Raw genomic sequence first — 22,376 nt, 5'->3', positions numbered from 1 at the left:
GTCAGGAAAAGGCCATTCAAAAGTGTTGGGGACTTTCACAAGGAGTGGACTGAGGTTGGAGTCAGTGCATCAAGAGCCACCACACACACAGACGGATCCTGGACATGGGCTTCAGATATCGTATTCCTCTTGTCAAGCCGCTCCTGAACAACAAACAACGTCAAAGGCGTCTTACCTGGGCTAAAGAAAAACAGACCTGGTCTGTTGCTCAGTGGTCCAAAGTCCTCTTTTCTATGAGAGCAACTTTTGCATCTCATTTGGAAACCAAGAACCCAGAGTCTAAAGGAAGAATGGAGAGGCACACACTGCAAGATGCTTGAAGTCCAGTGTGAAGTTTTCACAGTCTGTGTTGATTTGGGGAGCCATGTCATCTCATGGTGTTGGTCCACTGTGCTTCATTAAGTCAAGGGTTAACGCAGCTTCTACCAGAAGATTTTGCAGCACTTCATGCTTCCTTCCACAGATGAGCTTTATGGGGATGCTGACTTCATTTTCCAGCAGGACCTGGCACCTGCCCACCCTGCCAAAAGCACCAAAGCCTGGTTCAGTGACCGTGGGATTACTGTGCTTGATTGGCCAGCAACTCGCCTGACCTGAACCCCATAGAGAATCTATGGGCATTGCCAAGAGAAAGATGAGACATGAGACCGAACAATGCAGAAGAGCTGAAGGCCGCTATTGAAGCATCCTGGTCTTCCATAACACCTCAGCAGTGCCACGGACTGATAGCTTCTATGCCACGCCGCATTGAAGCAGTAATTGCTGCAAAAGGGGCCCAAACCAAGTACTGAGTCCATAAGCATGCTTATACTTTTCAGAGATGCGATATTGTTCTTTGTACACTCATTGTTTTATTGATTGCATGTAATATTCTAATTTACTGAGATTGTGGATTTGGGGTTTTCATGAGCTGTAAGCCATAATCCTCGCACTTATGACAAATCACGGCTTGAACTATCTTGCTTTCCATGTAATGCGTCTATCTCATATATTAGTTTGCTCTTTTATGTTGCATTACTGAAATAAATAAACTTTTGCACGATTTTAAAAATTTTCGAGTATCACCAGTATAAGTCTTTTTTGTTGGAAGCACAGCATATCCAACTAAGCACCCTGCAAGTAACAAATAAATAGTGTGTGTATATTTGCCAGGCATGTAAAAGAAATAAAAAATGCATTCTGGGGGCAGTTTCAGAACTTTGGTGGTGCTTCCGATCAAAGAGGTCTAACGATAGCTGCCCACACGAAGCAAGGGAAAGATAAAAGATGTACTAAAGAGTTAGAAATATTTTATATATTCATTACAAAAGTACACCGCAAATCATGACACTTTTCCTGTAATTTAACGTACCAGATGTGTAGTGTGAATAGGGGAAAACCACAGAATGAAGACTTTTGGCACTCACACAAAAAGAGATGTTGGTACCAAACCTTAATTGTGTCTAAGCACTGCAGAGGATTGGAATCAGGTGATCTGGCAGGAATATATTTATATATATATATATATTTTACCAGGATTGTTCGGTTTTGGTTTATTTGTTTGTGTGCCTCTGTGTACTTCACTTTCAGAGTTCCCCCACTTAATCAATACTTGCTTTATTACGCAAAAGAGATTTTATCTCCCCTAAATCTTGTAAATTATTTAATCTCAAGTATGCCCACAATTCGCTAGGCTTTTTTTTAGCATTAATGGATTCTGTTTTTGTTTTTTGTTTTTTTTATATTCTGAGCCTGAAGTATGTAAAAGAGAAAAAATGAGAAAAAATACGTGGTGCATCAGGGGATAAGTACATCCTTAGGAATCTATATATAAATATCCAGAATATCCAAAAAGTTAGTCCCTAAAGCAGAACTTGCTAATGCCTTTTTGCTGACCTCAATCAATTACAGGTCGCCCGCACTGTCTGGGTCCCTGAGCAGCATTTGCTGGTATAAGAAGAGCTCTTCATTCGAGTGTCTCTTGGAAATATTTCTACCAAGTAAAAGGATTCTGCCTGCTTTTCTGCCCAGTCTAATGATCTGTAAAAGGACCTTTGCTTGTAAATAACCTTGCAATTAAGAGGTTGCTCGTTGCTTATAGAGCAAAAACATTTTATTTTTTAATTACGGTACATTGTTGTTTTTGTTTTTTTTTTACTCCGGAATGGTGGGGTTACTCTGCAATAGAACATAGACGGCAAATTCTGTTCTGCCATTGTTTGCCCCTAATGTCTTGTCTTTGCTGTCTGTTAACGGTTTTATTTACAATGCATGTTAACCTGTTGTCTTTTTAGAAATGAAACAAAAATAGCATGTGGGAAAATTTTAAAAACCAGAGTGCAAGAGAGACACAATTAGAAAAGAAAGGCGTTCAGTAACTTTTTCTATGTGATGTCTCCACTTCTGTCTGAAAGCAGTTTCTGTGCACTTGTGGCATTAAAGAAGGAACCATTTGTATATCAGACTGGTCCCACCGAAGATGCATTCTAGAACCCCAATTCCAGGCAGGTTCACTCCAGGTGATAGTCGCCTCCGTGACTAGAGTAGCATTGGTTCACAAATAATGTAAGTCAGCAAGGGGTCCATGTCTGGGTTATACTCATTATACTTAGATTTACTGTAATATCCAGTCAGACATTACAAATGTGCAACATGGCACAAAAGTGAGTATATCTTTGTATGTTCAAGGTTTCAAGCAAAACGCTATACATACAGATTCCTAACAGTAGTCATGGTGGTTGGAGTAACCCTTTAATATTCTGGATATAGTAATTTCCCTGGAATTTGTGTTCTGTTTCCATATCCCCTTGATTTAAAAAGGCTCTGTCATGTTTGTTTTGCTTTATCCCCCACCTTCCCCCTTTCAGTTTTTCCTTTTCCTTATGCCCCTTGTATCTTTTGGAAGTGTTGCTTAAGCTTCACACATTAAAAAAAAAAAATAGATTGCTGAAGATTACGCTCTTTAAAAGCTAAAGTAGTCCCTTCTTTTTCTTATATGTAAATAAAAAAAAAAAAACTAAGTTGAATTTAAAAAAAAAAAAAAAAAAATAGAATAAAAACAGTGGAGGTAAGGGACAGAAAATAATTACTGGTAATTTAAAAACAAAACCTGCAGGGTGACAGAGCTCTCTAAGCACCATAACTACAGCATTGTCATTTTTAGAAATGAGTTATGCCATTTTAATGTTAGTCAGCTCCCAATGATTAGTCACTGGGTTCTTTAGAGTTTTATATAAATTAGTTTCTTTCCTCCTAATAAATATGATGTGTGTCTCTGCTAATAATTGTGTTTTTGTGGGGATAATCCATTATTAAATGGACATGGATTTGTGTAGGTGGTTGTTGGAGTGGAAATATATTTTCCTATTTGTGCATATTGTGAGGCTGGAGGGTGACCACACATGCATGCATGGAATGACATTGTGATAGATATTACAGTGAAGTTCATTTACCCATAGTGCTATATGACGCTATTTTAAATTCTATGTACAGAACAGTTCTTCATAGCATGAACTTACTCTCTACCTGGCATTTGGAATGTAAAGTTTCTTCTGGGCAGCCTTAGACAGCCGTTGTCATGGCATAACCATTGACCGAGAGTGAAGCAAAGAAAAATCTGTCCCTTCTTGGAAGTTTTTGATACGTTTTTCAAGGAACATATTTGACGCTGTCAACTTCCAATGTCGCCACTAAGATTATTATTAAATACTGTTTTAGTGATAAAGGGACAGTCACATTTATAGAGTCCTCTAGAAAATACTTGCTTCAGTAAACAAACAATTTACCTACGTACGTGTATGTTAAGAGAGAACTCTATACTACTTGAGGATCTGTGATTGGGCTCATGGGACTTAACAACTATCAGAATACATTCCCTATTAGAAGGCAGGCTGTTTGTAAGTCTGGTACTCTGCTCTGGGGTTTCAGCCAATGGGGAAGTCTGACCGTCTGGAAGTCTCCTGTTTCCATAGGGAAAGTAACCTTTTAGTAAATTTGATCACCTGAGCCCTGGACGCTATCTATCTAGGATTGTGACTAAAGCATTTGCTACATGTCAGATTCTCTAGCTTAGTTTCACGTAATCTCATGTAGGTCTATAAAAGCATGTCCGAAACTGACCTCACGCTCAAGTGTATAAATGACCATTGCTTCGGGTAATTAGCACATGCGGGAGGTTATATAATATACAGGAACTGTAGTGGGTGAAACCTAGTTGGAGGGAGTTTTTCCATTTTGTTTTATTTGCTATTACCTAATTAAAGTCCTGACCATTCCTTGCCAAGTGTACAAAAATGTGCCTTGATGCAGGTATAAATAGGAAATTCTCCTGCATTTGATGATTGAAAAACAAAAACATAGTATTTGTAGGTACTGTGCCCTGCTAAATCTTTATTGTGCAAGCCTGCATTGTAGTTGGTTACTACGAATAACAGTATGTGGACAGTAGTGGGTTTAATGTAGGAAGGGATCAGAAATGGAGGTTTTCCTTACTAGTAATATTGTGTACTTAGCACTTTGAGTATATGATGACATATTATGTGTTCTGTATATGTGCAGGTTGCTGTCTACCCGGCCCAGTCTGCTGAGCTCTGGTACTGATGCATGCTTGAACTCTTCACCTCAGAAGCCACTGGACCTCAAACAACTGAAGCAGAGAGCGGCTGCTATCCCACCTATAGTAAGTATATTTATGAGGCAATCTATACATATCCTCTATAATGCAGCAGAGAAATCTTGGCATGTTCATAAAGAACTAGCTAGAGGTTTTGTTATGCATTAAATAGATGGACCAATGGACTCATACCTGTTTTTGTTTTTACGAACAAAAAATGTTTTAGGGATCATTAGCATCCTAGGCATAATGTAGAGGAATATTTTTGTTAAACTGACTGTACTATTATAGACATTTCTGATTTTTATATTTCTTGAGATTTTTTTTTATTTTTTTTTTTTTATAGATTTTAGGGTATAGTTTTGCTGCGTTTTTTTTTTTTTTATATAGTGTGTTAATACACACAGGTTCCAAAATTGTGTATGCTAAACCGATATAGTTCTAGGTTATAAAAAAAAGTCCCATATAGCAGCAAATGTTCATTCCACCAAATGTAAAACTGTCCGAGAATTGTTGTAGTATAGTCTGTAGAATCATACCACTCTGTGCACTCACCCTTTTACACTTAGAAGTCATTATTTAAACATATGGTTACATTTGCATTTATTATTTTAAGTTTTTTGTATCTTGACTGCATCTGGAAACTGCAATCTTTTGACATTTTTATAGACGTTTGCTTGCTTCTTTGTGTAATACTACCTTAAAATCCATATTCCAGACATGTTGGCATAGAAAAGTAAATAATACTTGCTAGACTAATACTGATCAGTTTTTAGTTTTGAAAAGGGGAGTGAATGGGAGGAGAATAGAGAAGATATCAGCTGAGTAGCTTGGGGAGATAAAATTGAAACAGAACATTAGGTTTGAAATGTAGCTGGGATGTAACTAGGACTAAAATGTGGGAGGGGAGGGCACATGGAATTTACTGAGGTCTGTTGGGAGATTAATTGAAGGTGCAGTAGTGGTGTATGTTAAAGGAGTAAGTGTGTTTTTGTATTGTGGGAATCAATGTTATGTCCGTAAGCATGAAAATATGACAAAATGTGTAGAAGGGAGGAAATTTAAAACTAATCATTTTGATATAATGAACAGTGAACCACCAAATTCTTAAGATTTTTGTTTTTATCTATCCATTTATCCATCCATCGTGGTCTTTAAGTTGTGGAATTTTAGTTAAAGAATAGTATATGCAGTGGTTCTTCCCCCGAGTTCAGATCGAGGTTGCATGCCTAATCGGTGGAACCAGGCCCTTATTATTTTGGACCTAGGCAATTGCCCACAGTAAAACGTGTGCTTTAGAAACACTACCTTCTCCCCGTGCAAAACCTGTGATGGCTAATATTGAACTTTTGCATAATTTATTAAAGTGCTTATTTTATTACAATTGAAGAGTGGGTCAATGAGCTAATTTTACAAAAGAAGGAATGGGTCACCAAGCAAATGCCGTGTACAGAATTTGTGTCCCTGTCAAAAAGTAACTGTTTGATTTAGTAGTCTAAAGTAGAATGCAAGCTACTATCCATTTTACGTATCGGTTTTTAAGCTTGCAGGAGAAACCTGAAAACTTATTGTATTGATAACTTGCGTTACTTTTGTCCTTTTTTCAAGTGTTTTTCAATTTGTAGAATTTATTGGAACTTTGAAAGTAAATGACGCTGTGGGACAGGGGAGGGAGGGGGAGAGGAAAGAATGCTGTGGAACGGAGGGGGGAGAGGGGCAGAACGCTATGGGACAGGAGGGGGGTGGGCACTAAAAGATAAGGGAGAGGAACATTATCAGGGGGTACGGGGGCGGTTCCTACCGCACATTATTACACACAAACACATCCTTTACACATACACATTGCATCCACTACAAACACACACACATACTACATTTACTAATCAATACTCTCACTGCATCCACTTCACACACAAATATTTTTGAAAACATAAACAAATCGGATTGGCATGTATATTTTGCGCATTTACCACTTAATTAAAAAAAAAAAAAATTTAAATGTACAGAATATTGGTAACCTGAAAGTTCACAAATTATCGGTATCTGCTCTAATAAAATCAATATCTGTCAATACCTATTTTTATTTTTGTATCTGGTTTCTTTAACTCTGCCTGAGTTAAGGAAACCAAACCAGTGTATTAAAGGACGCACATGGCATGTTTGGATAAGTTTTGCAGCTTTGTTTGCTTTGATTTGCTGTGAAGACATGCAAAATAATGCATGAGCCTAGCGAGTGAAGTCAAACGCACAGATCCTCTCAATCAAGCACTGTACGGCTTGTCAAATTCTTGACATCGTTAATGCTGTTGACCTGTTGCAAGACATTCAATTACTTGTCACTTGATGTATTGTTTGTCTCATTGCACTGGCCATGCCTTCATAACATGCACAGGCTGTCAGTCATGATAAACCTCTCCAAAGAAGCGGTTATTCCAGAAGCTGACTTTGTTACCTTTCTTTCTGTATGTATTGATCAGGAGACATTGAGAACAATATCATAATCACATTTCCACATATCTCAGAACACAAGCCTGCCTAAAACTCTGTTCCGGTTATATTGCATGAATATTTTCTAAATAATATATACAATCCTTTCATCCTTATAGTTGGCCTACTACCTTAGGAAAAATAAATAGGCAATAAACCTTCACTAGTTTTTAGGATTAGCTTGCTGTCTAACAGGAGACCAACATGTCTGCCCAGCAGTACAGGATACAGATACAACATTAGAACTCTTAGAATGGAACAGTATTCACTAACTGAAGGTGGATATTGCAGCACAGAGAATATGAGATAATTGGGAAATGATCAATGCTTAATCATTGTATTTTTACCCAGAGTAGTTTGTGGTAAAACTATACGTGCAACATTTTAATGAAAAACAAGAGCCTGGGAGGAGACTTTAAAAAAGGCTTTTAATTAAAGTATTTTCGCACTTCTTCTTATTGGTGGCAGCTGTGCACCGCATATCTATCAAAACAAATGGGGTGTGTGTGTGTGTATATGTGTATATATATATATATATATATATATATATATATATATATATATATATATACACACACACACACCCTATTTGTTTTGATAGATATGCGGTGCATAAAGAGATAGATATAGGTATATATAATATCTGCACAGACACATATATATTTTATATATATATATAATATATATATATATATATATGTGTGTCTGTGCAGATATTATATATACCTATATCTCTCTCTTTATGCACCGCATATCTAGCAAAACAAATAGGGTGTGTATATTTATGGTCTAATAGTTGCATCCTAAGAAAAGTGGTGGTGTGTTCAATTTTGAGTATTTTTTGTGTGCTGTTGTACACTAACCCCGTACCTTTCTTTTAGATCTCAGATGGTTTCTCGGAGTCCGCTCCACCATCTGCTACAGTGAAAGCTCAGATGACCCCTCACGCTTTGGCCCTTTACCAAGAACAAATCACCAAGGTTCACGAGTCTGCCCTGGATGGGCTTGCACTCTCCAAGCAACCTGCACCCCACTTACCATCTGACATGGAGCAGCAGACAATCAGTAGCCCCAAAGGGAAGTGTAGAAGCCCGACAATTGGGGACCAGGATGGTAAGTTCTTTAGTCGGTGACAATTCTACTCTTAAATACAACAATAACTCCTATAATTGTCTTTAACTGACAGTAAATTGTATTCCATTTGAGCATTGTCAAATTCTGTATAGTTTGTAAAATTCTGTATTTGGCTGTCTATTGTAGGTATATTTTGAATATATTTGTTTGTGTGTGTGCATGTATAATATCAGTACTTTCCCAAGTCCTGTCCTAATGTGTTTTATACCCCACCTCCTATAGACTGTAAGCTCTTTTGAGCAGGGCCCTCTTCAACCTATTGTTCCTGTAAGTTTTCTTGTAATTGTCCTACTTATAGTTAAATCCCCCCTCTAATGAGATTATAAACCGCTACAGAATCTGTTGGCGCTATATAAATTGCGATAATAATACTTTACATGTAAATGAAAATATAAATTGGCCCTTCTATTTACTTGCTATGAACTATATAAATGATTTCACTATCAGCCTTGGGGTGCAATCCTGTGGACATTTATCGTTTGCTGCCATCATACAGCAAGCAGTGTATCAAAGTAAGTCACTGCACTACGCTACACATTGCACCATGTCTGAGCTCCCTACTTCATGGGAAATCTACTTTCCACGTACCGCTGAGACCAATGTTTCCTCCAAAATTGCCACTTTATGGCATAGATGAATTACTAATTCATCTCTTATAGGAAAGAGACATGATTCCCCCCCCCCTCCCCCAAACTTCTGACCCCTTAATAGCGAGTAGGTTAATTGTGCCAGGTAGCTGCAGCATGTACGGAGATAATAAGCACGCTGGTAATGGATATAGTAGATTGCAGAATGGAGTATAATGTGATAACAGTGGGTAATCTAATAAGAATTGCTGTTCTAGCTGCAGTGTTTAATGTGCTGAGCCGTTTATATGTTTTGAGCGCTCAGACACGCTGGGAGGTGTCATTATAGGGATGGTAATTGTACAGATAAACTGTGAGCCAAGTGCATTTAAAGAAGGCCAAATTGCACGTATTACCCTGAACATCCTCCGAGCAGTCTTTCAGCTATTAAATATTTACGGCAATCAGCAGGCGCAGTGCAGATCACAGTGAACGTGTGAGTGTATGGCTCTGTATTGTGCTAGGTAAAGCTCACATCGTTCTGCAATGTATTTAAATGCAGACTTCAATCAAGTGTGTGACTGCTGATTAAGAGGGTATTTTTTAAAATGTGTATTTTAATTGTTTTTTTTTTTTTGTTTTTTTTTGCACAGTAACGTTGAGCATATGAGATCTTTATTGACTAGTTATGAAATATCAAATAGTAAACTAAACAAGGGCACAGTTTTGTGCTTTTTGTCACTGCTTCTCAGATAAAAAGGCAAACTGGGAATGTTTTGCATTCAGTTTCAATCTAGCGTAAAAATCATAATACAATTCACTTTTGGGTCTAGTGACAGTTTAGCTTCCTTGATCTCATACATGTTAGTTTTGTATTAACAATGCACCAGTAATCTTGTTTAGACAGCAGTGTGAGACATTCTAACAGTTCTCTTTGCACAGGTTTATTGATGTGAAAATCAGATAAACAAGTTTGTAGTTTTGTAAATGAACATGTGCGTTTGTTTGCTGGCATTGCCTTTCCTACCTCCTTTCCAAATAGCCTTGTACACAAATCTAATTGTCATTTAGTGTCCCTGATGTCCCAAAGGAATTTAAGAAAGAGAATTAAGAAATGTTTTCCCTATATCTGAAGAGTTGCCTGGGTTTTCTGGTTCCATATTTGAGACTCTGATAAAGGAACACTTTGAACACCATAACCACAACACGTTGTTGTGAAGCCGTTACGGTGCAAATGGTCTGTGGTTGCCTTGGTTATACAGTTGTACCTAAACTAGGGCTATTCCAGATCAAGATCAGCACCTAGCCAGCTGCCCATCCAATGCGCAAGTGAACTTCGACATTTGAGTGAAAATGGAGATAAGTACTCAATAACCCACCTCCTGGTACATGTGGCAAACCTTCTTGATAGTTTTGGCTTTTTCAGCGACAGAAGTGGTATTCCACCTCCTCAATCTTTGATGGATCCATGTTTGGATTACTTTTTAGAATTTTGGAGGATCCGAAGAATGCATACACAATGAATAAATAAAATAAAGAATTTTATTTGAAAAGAAAATATAAATGTAGTCACAACAGGCTATAGTGTTTCTTTTTTCTTTTCTTTTTTTTTTTCATGTGTGCCCTAATCTTTTTGTCTTGCAGATAAGGTTTCCTATGCAGCGTTACAAACAGAGGGTCAGAGGTCAAGTACAGAGCCGCCATGTGTCCCGCCTTGGCCCTCTACTGCCCTGCAGTACCAAGTGCCTGCCAGAGAATTGTTAAAGCCGCCCTCTCAGCATGAAACGGTGTCTCAGTATAACTCCCAAGGTAAGCAGCAGCTATAGGGTGCCTTCCAGTGTAATGCCTAAGCAACATGTGGGGCATAACAATGGGAAGTCTGAGTTGACATATGTATTGTATATGTTTATTTCTTTTTCTGTTGATTTTTTGAGTGTTATACAGCTGCTTTCAATCACATTTATGTCATTAACGAAGTGCCTTATTTTACACACTAAGTTTATATTTCCTGTATAGATTTTATTTGGAATTATGAACACCTTGTATTTATTCTAACCGTTTTAATGTTCCCATACTAGTGACTATCCCTTCCACTGGCAAGCTGTTCAGGGAATCTGCCATACTACATTCAGTCAAGCAGTTCTTTGTTTTATGTAATATATTGCTATAAAAACACAGCTTTTGGGAAACAATGTTTTTTCTTTTTTTCTTTTTGTTTTCTCAGTACACCCGATGCCACTAAACTTGCACGATGGCTCACGTCCTGGGCTCCCTCGTGTTGCTAGCATATCCAATCCCCCTCCTCTTATATCCTCCAGCAAACACCCTGCTGCTATCGAGAGGTCTATGGGCTCCATATCTCAGGTATGCTAACCCATAAATCAGGGTCTGCTTTTCATGAATGGGTTGCCTTTTCAGCATTCGCTTTGTTAGACAGGATGTTACCCCTTATTCTTTACTCTCTACAATAGATATGATCAGTGTCACAATGTGTTGGTGTGTAATTGAATTTGCATTGTCCTGTGCTCACATTCCCTCTTAATGCAATTTTTGATTTTGTGACTTGAGATTAAGTATCAAGCCTTTTGATTACAGGGCGTCCCTATCACTCTTCATGCCCCATATGGTTCAGAACATGCAAAGGTGCCTGTGGGCTCCATCATGATGGGTTTACCAATGAGCATGGAGTCAAAGAAACTGGGTAAGTTGGACTTGATGATGGATCTATTCATTTTTTTTTTTTTTTTTTATAGACGTTCTCTTTTCTTTATATGCTTAGGTATGTGCATGTTATACATATTAGTAAGAAATGAAATATGTTGTGGTTTTTGTAGCAGTGACTGTCTTCATACGTGAACAGCTAGAGACACAGATCTGAAGTGACATGTAATTTATTTGAAAGGCATCAGTATATGTTTTAATTCCAAAGTGGCCATCATGCATAGTATCTATGTATGTATTCATCTCACCATGTTTGCAGACGGTTTTTGGTCTGTTTGTTTGGGGATTTTTTTTTTTTTGGAGTTTGCTTTTGTGAGGACTATTTTGGAATATTCCACTAGTGACTCTTGTTATGCCTGCCAGGTATACGGCATAACCATGAGCCAATACAAGCACAGAGCAATGCCAAGTAGACATTGTCACTGACCTTTATCTCTGTATGGGGCGAGCCCTGGGGAACTTAAGTTCCTTTTAGAAACCAAAGTTCATTTACTGTGACCAAATGTCTGGAAAACTTGCTTGCATGAAAAGGAGTAAAGCAAACAAGCTCCACAAATGTTTATGATTAATCTTGCTGCCTTTATCCCACATTATTAGAGATCTACCATATACAAAATAAGAATTTTCCCTTTACTCAAATAATCCTGATCTGTAATTGGCAATGCCTTGAAATAGCACACAGTATTTTAGCTCTGGGTTGTGCGATTTTATGGTGTGTTTTTGTTTTTTTTCATGTGTTGGTTACAATTGTTTTGTCCTTGTATAGCAGTTATCTGCATCTTGGTAAATGGAAGCTTTAACAGTAACGGATATTATTGTATGTACTGTTCTGTTTTATATGTCTATTACTTAATATCCTCTCGTCTTGAAGTTGAGTATTTGAGTACAGTCCATACTTTTTATTGATTTTTATAACAGGGTCACACCGTACAGGGAGTGGAATGATGACATTAAATAGTGTAGATAAATGCTCAAGCACACAGCCATTAGTCACAGTAGATAAACGAACTGGAAGTGACATGGGTCAATTTAGAGCTTTGGTATTAGTGGGCAGGTTGCAAGCCCGATGTGTATCGGTTTCCAAAATACGGACTAATCCAAGGCATTCCTAGCACAGGTGGAGGATATTGCCTGGGCCTTCTCCCTATCTCCAGAGACTGTACCTTAGATGTCTGTTTGTGAGAACTTCTGAAGTTCAGCCTAGCACAGAAAACATTATTTTTTTAATATTTTTTTTTTTGGGGGGGGAAGAGGCATTTTAACCATATGTGAAATAGTGCTGCCTGCTAAAACTTTAATTATAGTGCTATCCACACTTAAGAATAGGGTGATGTACAAACATTGATTTATATATGTACAAAAGGGTGATGGTTTTTTTTTTTTGAGGGGGGAAGGGGGGTGCTGCCATCTTGTGAACATCTTGAGTAAGGGTGAGAATCTGCATACACATTTTCCAGTACTTACGATCCTTTAACAGAGGTGCAGGTCATTATACTTAAAAAGAATGATCCCTTTTTATACATTTATCACACACTTGAACAATAAACTTTAACTGCTTCTGGTTTTAAGTGCAGTGAACTTTATCTGGACTTGGAGAGAAATGGAGGTTGTGAGCATGTTTTATTGCCTTGTGTACTTTGTAGAGTATTGCATCATAATTGAATATTCCTGGAAAAAAGTTTGTTTGGTTTGAATATAAATGCGACGGCGAAGCTCATTTTCCCGCACCTCTCCCGCCTCCCCCTCTGTCTGTCCCTACATTGGCTTCCAGTTAGATATAGGGCTTAATTTAAGATTCTGGTGCTTGCTTACAAGTTCCTACATAATGCTGACGAAAACTTTAGTCTGTCCTCTGTCCGTAACATTTAAACTGTTGGCGGGTTTTCATTCCCGTCCTCTTTCCCCCCCCCCCCCATTACTCCATTCCTGCAACTGTCAAAAATAAGTTCTCAGTGAATACTTTTCTAGCAACCTATTTCATTACCCCTACTTATACCCTTTGAGTCACTATACCCCACTCCCTCTAGCATGCAAGCTCATTGAGCAGGGCCCTCAACCCCTGTACATCCATTTGTCTGGTTACAATTACGTGTCTGTTAGTCCACCCATTGTACAGAGCTACGGAATTTGCTGGCGCTATGTAAATAAGAAAATATATATAAAATAATATTTCTTCTAATAATGTACTAGTCAAGGGTGATACGTACATGCTATGCTTTATTTTGGTTGCAATTTTTTAATGGTCTTCACATTCTTAATCACCTTTCTACTGCAGACGTGTGTTTTGAGAGCCGTATAAATCCAATCCATGTCAGCTTTGGTTAATTACAGCACCCAAATAATACCTATATAACAGGTAGCACAAACAAAGTCAGAATTCAAAGAGAAATTCAAAAGCATAGTTTACATTTATCCCCCAACAACCCGACTTATATAGGGCTCTTACCCCGTTTGAGGTAAACTGTGTAGATCCTGACCCGCAACCACAAGCGATCTCCTTTTTATACTCCCTATTGCAAACGCAACGGAACCTTCTGGCCCTTAGCTACATGGAAAAATGGGAGAAAGCTCTAGGGGAAACCCTCACAGACAGCCAATGGGGGCATCACTGTGCACTGGCTAGCAAAACCCAGGAGACCGCCTATAAAGTTTTAACACTATGGTACAGAACACCACTCCTCCTTCAAAACATGAATCCTGCTTTAGATGGTAATTAGTGCCATGCTATTGAAATTCTCAGACAATCCACCACCCTTCCGACCGGCCCCCTTCCTCCTACACCACACTTCCACCCCGGCAGGAAAATACAAGAAATCCATGTCCATACGGATTCTAAACACGGCTAAACAAGTCATCCCCCTCTACTGGAAAAAGGAAACTCCTTTGCAACTAACACTGTGGTTCGACAAAATAGAGGCATTGAGGAGGTTAGAAGAACAGTCTTTCATGGCCCAGGGATGCACAGAAATGTATACGGACATCTACTTGACGCATCTCACTCCGACTTCCAAGCCCTACTGACGTATGGTACCCTGACACACCGCTGAGGAGAATGCGTCAGCTGGGGATGTACAGGTTCAATAGGGTAACGGACCTCGGCCCGTCAGTTGGGACTATCTCACTGCTAGTTGGGTTATAGGGGATCCCTTATATATGGCAAACGATGCACGGGGGACTGGAGACTGGTCTGCCTAAATCCTTAATCACCTCATTCCCCAACTGACTGCACAAGAGTAACAGATGAGGGGCATCCTATTCTGGCCACTGCCACTCGCCTTGGGTGCAGGGTATCGTCAGTGTGTCTGAGTGTATAACTGAGCTCCACAGCTATAATACTCACAGTAATGTGTCTTTAACCCCTTAAGGACAGCCGGCGTTCTATGCCATCCTTGAAGGGGTGGCTCTAAACGCCGGCGGGCGGCATAGAACGTCCCCGCCGTCTTATTCATTTACCCGATCCCTGCCGTTCGCCCGCCGGCGATCGGCATTCCTCCCGGTCTGGGGGGACTGTCTGAAAACCCAGACAGTCCCACCTCGGAAAATTGAGCCCCCGCGGCCCATGTGATCGCTCTGAAAGAGCGGTCACATGGCCACAATCGGTGTGTCTGTGTCTGCCTGCAGGGGGGCTGCCTGGGCTGTCAGGCAGTCTCCCTGCTACTGTAAAATAAAATATATTAGTAAAAGAAAAAAAACAATATAAATACATATATGTGTGTATAATATCTTCTATATAATATCATACGTGTATTTTTATTAAAATATACATATACTGATGATATCATTGTTGTGATACGTTTTACTGTTTTGAAACACTCGTATTTGTGTTCAGTGAAGTCTCCCAAGTTTAACAGTACCCCCCATGTACAGGTTTTATAGAGTTTTTGAAAGTAACATGGTCAAATATAAGGCTTGCTTTTCCATTTTTTTTAACATTTAAAATTGACCAGATTGGTTATTTTGCCTTTGAGAGCGTATGGTAGCCCAGGAAGGAGAATTACCCCCATGATGGCATACCATTTGCAAAAGAAGACAACCCAAGGTATTGCAAATGGGTTATGTTCAGTCTTTAGTAGCCACTTAGTCACAAACACTGGCCAAAGTTAGCGTTCATAATTGTTTTTTTTTTTTTGCATTTTAAACGCACAAACAAATATAAATGCTAACTTTGGCCAGTGTTTGTGACTAAGTGGCTACTAAAAAAGACTGGACATAACCCATATTGAATACCCTGGGTTGTCTACTTTTGCAAATGGTATGCCATGATGGGCGTAATTCTCATTCCTGGGCTACCATACAGTCTCAAAGGCAACATAACCAGTCTGGCAAATATCAATGTGTATAAGCTGAAAAATAAAGCTTGCTATATTTGACCCTGTAACTTTCCAAGACACCATAACACCTGTACATGGGCGGGGCGGGTACTGTTGTACTCGTGAGGCTTTGCTGAATACAAATATTTTACTGCAGTAAAAGCTAACAGTATTATGACATTTACAGTTAAAATGCCACGCAAGACTAAAACTCTTTTATATTTTTTTTATCTTAATTTATCACATTTTAAAGATGTTATTTATAATGAATTATGTTTCATATATGTATAGTTCATGTGAGAGGAAAGCCCTGTTTCTCCTGAACAAAAGGATATATAATGAGTGTAGTTGCATTTAATATGAAAGAGATGAATTACGGTTGAACAGACATATAGCGCAAACTCCAGTTTTTTGTTTACGTTGTGTTTTGATTACAACGTGTATAACTGGCTCAGTACTTAAGGGGTTAAACAGTAAATGTATCTAGAAATCTGTCTGTGTAAATTAGCTTAATTGTTCTTGTTCTATATTACATTTTAGTTGCATAAATAGTTATTTATAAGTCACCTAAAATTTACCAAAACCGTCCCTCCCCTGGTCCCATCTGTACTCACACCCCTAAAATTAAAAGGCACCTCTTTGTCCATGCATATATATATATATATATATATATATGTGATATTCATGTGGCATGCATTTCGGTAGTGCTGAACATTTAATGGAAATTACCTGTAAATAATGTATCATTTTTGATGAAGCTAACGAATTATTTTAGGCTTATATAACAGGATCTTACATTTCGTATATACCACACAGTGTTTTCCGTGCAGTTTTTATATTCCCTATTCCTTCTAGTTGTTGTCCTTTAATTTTTGGGGATCTTAATTGCAATTTCTTGAAGTGCGCAGGATTGAAAGGGATATACAGTTGCAAGAAAAAGTATGTGAACCCTTTGGAATTATATGGATTTCTGCACAAATTGGTCATAAAATGTGATTTGATCATCTAAGTCACAACAATAGACAATCACAGTCTGCTTAAACTAATAACACACAAAGAATTAAATGTTGCCATGTTTTTATTGAACACACCATGTAAACATTCACAGTGCAGGTGGAAAAAGTATGTGAACCCCTAGACTAATGACACCTCCAAGAGCTAATTGGAGTGAGATGTCAGCCAACGGGAGTCCAATCAATGAGATGAGATTGGAGGTGTTGGTTACAGCTGCCCTGCCCTATAAAAAACACACACCAGTTCTGGGTTTGCTTTTCACAAGAAGCATTGCCTGATGTGAATGATGCCTCGCACAAAAGAGCTCTCAGAAGACCTACGATTAAGAATTGTTGACTTGCATAAAGCTGGAAAGGGTTATAAAAGTATCTCCAAAAGCCTTGCTGTTCATCAGTCCACAGTAAGACAAATTGTCTATAAATGGAGAAAGTTCAGCACTGCTGCTACTCTCCCTAGGAGTGGCCGTCCTGTAAAGATGACTGCTCAATGAGGTGAAGAAGAATCCTAGAGTGTCAGCTAAAGACTTACAAAAGTCACTGGCAAATGCTAACATCCTTGTTAGCGAATCTACAATACATAAAACACTAAACAAGAATGGATTTCATGGGATGATACCACAGAGGAAGCCACTGCTGTCCAAACAAAACATTGCTGCACATTTACAGTTTGCACAAGAGCACCTGGATGTTCCACAGCAGTACTGGCAAAATATTCTGTGGACAGATGCAACCAAAGTTGAGTTATTTGGAAGAAACAACACAATGTGTGGCGAAAAAGAGGCACAGCACACCAACATCAAAAACTCATCCCAGCTGTGAAGTATGGTGGTGGGGGCATCATGGTTTGGGGCTGCTTTGCTGTGTCAGGGTCTGGACGGATTGCTATCATCGAAGGAAAAATGAATTCCCAAGTTTATCAAGACATTTTGCAGGAGAACTTAAGGCCATCTCTCTACCAGCTGAAGCTCAACAGAAGATGGGTGTTGCAACAGGACAATGACCCAAAGCATAGAAGTAAATCAACAACAGAATGGCTTAAACAGAAGAAAATATGCCTTCTGAAGTGGCCCAGTCAGAGTCCTGACCTCAACCCGATTGAGATGCTGTGGCATGACCTCAAGAAAGCAATTCACACCAGACATCCCAAGAATATTGCTGAACTGAAACAGTTCTGTAAAGAGGAATGGTCAAGAATTACTCCTGACCGTTGTGCACGTCTGATCTGCAACTACAGGAAACGTTTGGTTGAAGTTATTGCTGCCAAAGGAGGTTCAACCAGTTATTAAATCCAAGGGTTCACATACTTTTTCCACCTGCATTGTGAATGTTTCCATGGTGTGTTCAATAAAAACATGGCAACATTTCATTCTTTGTGTGTTATTAGTTTAAGCAGACTGTGATTGTCTATTGTTGTGACTTAGATGATCAGATCACATTTTATGACCAATTTGTGCAGAAATCCATCTAATTCCAAAGGGTTCACATACTTTTTCTTGCAACTGTATGTGAACAGAATCTGTCCATGTATATTATTTTTTGTTAATTGATGGCGTCTTCCTCATAATTGACTCAGAATATTTTTGTAGTTTAGAATTATTTGGCCATGCTGTATCTCTGTAAACCCCCTCTTCACCGAATTGAGACATACTCCCTGTATGTATCTTTGTATATATGTATAAAGCAACTTACACCAAGTACAATTGGTAAAACCAAACTCCTGTTTCATTGAAAATTATAACCTACTAATGTACTCTATTATTTACCCAAAGCCTTCCCTCTCTCCACCCCTGGTTGATAGTCTGCTCATTTGTATACACTGAGCGTTGCAAGCTCCTTTGCATTGGACGAAGAGCTGGTGTAATGTACAAGCACTCTGTACAGACCGTGAGTAAGCCTAGCTATTGCGGAAAAATGCGATTCTGCGCTGGGTAAAACCACAGCAGGAACAGTAAGAAAATTGCATAAAGGATAAAGATTTTTATGATTTAATGGCATTTAATTGCAGTGTGTGTGTGTGTGTGTGTGTGTGTGTGTGTGTGTGTATATATATATACACATACACATACACACACACACACATACACACATACACACATTGCCATTAAATGCCATTAAATCATAAAAATCTTTAATGATTTAAACCCTGCCAACACAGTGGGTGTGTGTATATGTATATATATATATGTGTGTGTGTGTGTATGTATATATATATATATATATATATATATATATATACACACACACACACCCACTGTGTTGGCAGGGTTTAAATTATCCACTCACTACTATATATTCACAAATGAAAATTTAGCTTTGGCAAGAAAAAAAATCATCCCTGTTGTTTTCTTTTTTTTTTTTTTTTTTGCTAAATCAGCAGTGTTGGTCACAATGCTGAATGCACAGGTGTAATAGTATTTAATTACACAAGAATTCTAAGCAGGACAGATATATTGTAAGTGTTTCTCTTGCAGTGCCTTTCCTACCTGTGAAACAGGAGCAGCTGTCTCCTAGAAGCCAACAGAGCCAGCCAGAGAACCTAGTAATGCAGACACCGCAGGAGACCTCCATATTCAGAGGTGGGGCACCTTACCATACCTCTTCATATGATTATGATTTGGGCGTCTTTTTTTTTCCTTTTAATTTGCCAGCAACATACGTATATTGTGAATCAAAACTTAAATAAGTGTTATTTGCAGCATTTGTTAGAGATTTTGATTCATTTGGCATGAAATCTAGGAAACTGTGTTTTTGTCCCGAGAGGAATATGTTGGGAAAACAAGCTCCTGATACCAAGATAAACTCATAAGTAGTTCTTGAAATTGTGGTGGCATGGGGATAATCCTGTCTGAGAACTTGTAAAGACCAGTGCCCCTGAGATCTATCTTGCAAGGGAAGGTATGCTACGTCGGCAGGAAAATGGATGGTTACATTCATGAAATGTGTAGAACAAATATTAGGTTGCGCTACACTTATAAAAATATTTATTAAGGTATTTAAGTGAGCTTATAATAAAAACCAATCTGAAATATATGCAGTCCAAAATATATGCTAAAAATAATAAAAAGTTTACAAAAAGTCCAAAATATGAGGTACAGTGATGATTATAATGTGACCTTTTTGTAGTTGGTTTGTAGGCGTCTTGAGATCACTGTTTCTTTTGATCCGTTATGACCATAGGAAAAAGAAATTAAAATAGTGTAATATGTCATGAGCAGATAAAAGGGGAATAATCAATATGTAATAGTTCTACTCACATATTGTAGAGCTAGTACAAACTCAGGTGTAACTCTCATTCAGTGGGGTTGATCCCCCACTGGTAGGATGTAGGTGACAATATTTTCAACGAGTTCCTCAAAGTGAAGGTGTCCCAAAAGAAAAAAGCAAGGCAAAAATAGTGCTCTCTGTATAATATTATGTTTAAAAATGGTCAATAATATGGTTTTATTCTCACATTTGTGTGAGCAGGAGATACTGCTCAGTTCTGTGGGCGTGGGTGGTATAATCCCCACCTGGGATTCTTTATTGAGTAGTTTTTCAAAGTACTGGATAACCCGGTTGTACTAAAATAATAAAATAAAAAAGGTATATGACACAGAATAGGTAAAATGGCCAATATTCCTTTAATAACACAATAATAGTTAACAAAAAATACCAAACGTGTTTAGCCAACACATGGCTTCTTCAAGTGGTGATAAAAATGGTTAACCTGGTACATTGGGTGTATATATAGATAGTTAAATTCATTACAATCAGTATGATACAGGATTCGCATATACATTATAAAATACATTGACATTTTGCAATAAAAGTTATTATTATTGATAGTAAGTTCTGACAGCTAGTGCTTCACACACGCGCCTGGCATACGATCCCCAAAAGCCACTGTGTCCGACCACGTGGTGCGGCACTATATCGTGATCGGTCTTGATAATTAGTAAACAGACCTTCTATAATGCTAGTTTTTAAAAACACAAGAACCTACTATCATTAGGCAAAAACTATACAGATTTGAGCAGGCAAAAACAAATACAGCATATTAATATCTGGATCGATCAGTGAACCCTTGGCAAGATTAGAGGCAGAAATCCTAACAAGGCAAAGCATGAGACAGAGTAGGTGTATTAGGTTGGGCTTAACGTTAAACAGGAACCACAAAATAGCAGGATTATACTAGAGAAATACCCCACAAAAAATAGAATATAAACAAAACGGTGTACAGGACAAAAAATACCAGCTGTTAAAGGAACAGCAAATGTAGTCAAATAGGCCATGGTTAGGATTAAAGACTGGAACAAGTAAACGAACAAGCCGGATCTGGTACACTAACAGGGTTATCATACAAGCCAGGTCTGATACACAAATACAGAAGATCAAGACTAGTCAAAAGATAAGCCAGGTTAAAAATAGGAACTCAATACAGGACAAATGCACTAAGGGGCTCAGAAACCAAGAAAGGGCCCAGAGAGTCCTCTTTAAATAGGAAGGTCCTGTACATGATTGGCTCTGCCTCCTGGGAGGAATTAATATTGAAAGGCAGCACCTGTGTTTAACACAGGTGCCTCGCAAACCATTAGTGTGCTTCACTTCCCACAACTTCCCACAACTATTACAGTGCACCTACATGTTAAACGATCTTGTAGTTTGAACTTGAATGGTATTATGCCATCATTCTGTACATTTCAAGAACACCATATTCGATGAGGAGGTTCATTTAGGTGTGTGTTTTAATCCAAGAGTGCCCAAAATGTAGATCCCAGATGTTTTAAAACTACAGCTTCCATTCTAAAGGCATGCAAAGCATCATATGAGTTGTAGTTCTACAACATATGTGGATCTACCTTTTGGGCACACCTGTTTTAATCTGTATGCTGAAATGAAGATGTCACCAGCAGTGTCTACCGATAGAATCTATGGCTATCTTAAACGGTCACCCATAAAATCTAGGGATGACACATTCTCTTTAAAGTCATAGTGTCTTTTATGACCACATTTTGATAAACTGAGAACCTTTATCTTGTTCCCTGCATTTGTCTTCTATATCTGCCTTTCTAGTTTTAGGGCTTTGATGAATTCCTTTTTAATGGTAACATTAACTACTCAAACTGCAGAGAGATCTCATAAGGACAACGTCTGTCTAGCTGTGTTAATAAAATAGAACATCGATGGTGGTTGACTCTTGTAAAAGCCTACAGATCAATTCCCATGATAAATTATGTTTCCACTGTGTGTCTGTACATCAGCTTGTTATTATTAGATATGAAGGGGGTGGTTGTTGTTTTTTTTTATTGTTGTTTTCTTTTGTGTATGGTGTACACAACTGCTACATGCAGTATTTTCAAACTATAATAGGCCAGGTAATAAAAACAGAAAGTATAAATTAAAGGAGATCTATAATATTTTTTTTATTACGGGAAACAAAATTACCGTACATGTAATTTGCTTTGTTGTATATTCTTTTGTAATGAATACATCAAAGTTAATTAATTTAAAAACATACCCTGCTCCATGAGGTCAGCCTTCTTTGGTCAGAAACACTTTTTTTTTATTAAATTTA

The 22,376-nt window shown here is 38.2% G+C and overlaps 1 protein-coding gene across 10 annotated transcripts in view; it reads left to right on the top strand.

The window, feature by feature from the left end:
• NCOR2 (nuclear receptor corepressor 2) overlaps positions 1–22,376 on the top strand; it is a 360,458-nt gene that overhangs the window by 287,396 nt on the left and 50,686 nt on the right. For all 10 annotated transcript variants that reach the window (XM_063454320.1, XM_063454317.1, XM_063454326.1 and 7 more), the window contains exons 21-26: positions 4,537–4,657; positions 7,960–8,191; positions 10,423–10,587; positions 11,003–11,142; positions 11,374–11,479; positions 19,294–19,398. In XM_063454320.1, coding sequence (XP_063310390.1) covers positions 4,537–4,657; positions 7,960–8,191; positions 10,423–10,587; positions 11,003–11,142; positions 11,374–11,479; positions 19,294–19,398 — 869 coding nt within the window. The remainder of the gene's footprint in view (positions 1–4,536; positions 4,658–7,959; positions 8,192–10,422; positions 10,588–11,002; positions 11,143–11,373; positions 11,480–19,293; positions 19,399–22,376) is intronic.

This window comes from Pelobates fuscus, chromosome 5 (genome assembly GCF_036172605.1).
Source record: "Pelobates fuscus isolate aPelFus1 chromosome 5, aPelFus1.pri, whole genome shotgun sequence".
Classification (NCBI taxonomy): Eukaryota; Metazoa; Chordata; class Amphibia; order Anura; family Pelobatidae; genus Pelobates; species Pelobates fuscus.
This window is presented reverse-complemented; position numbering and strand designations above follow the sequence as displayed.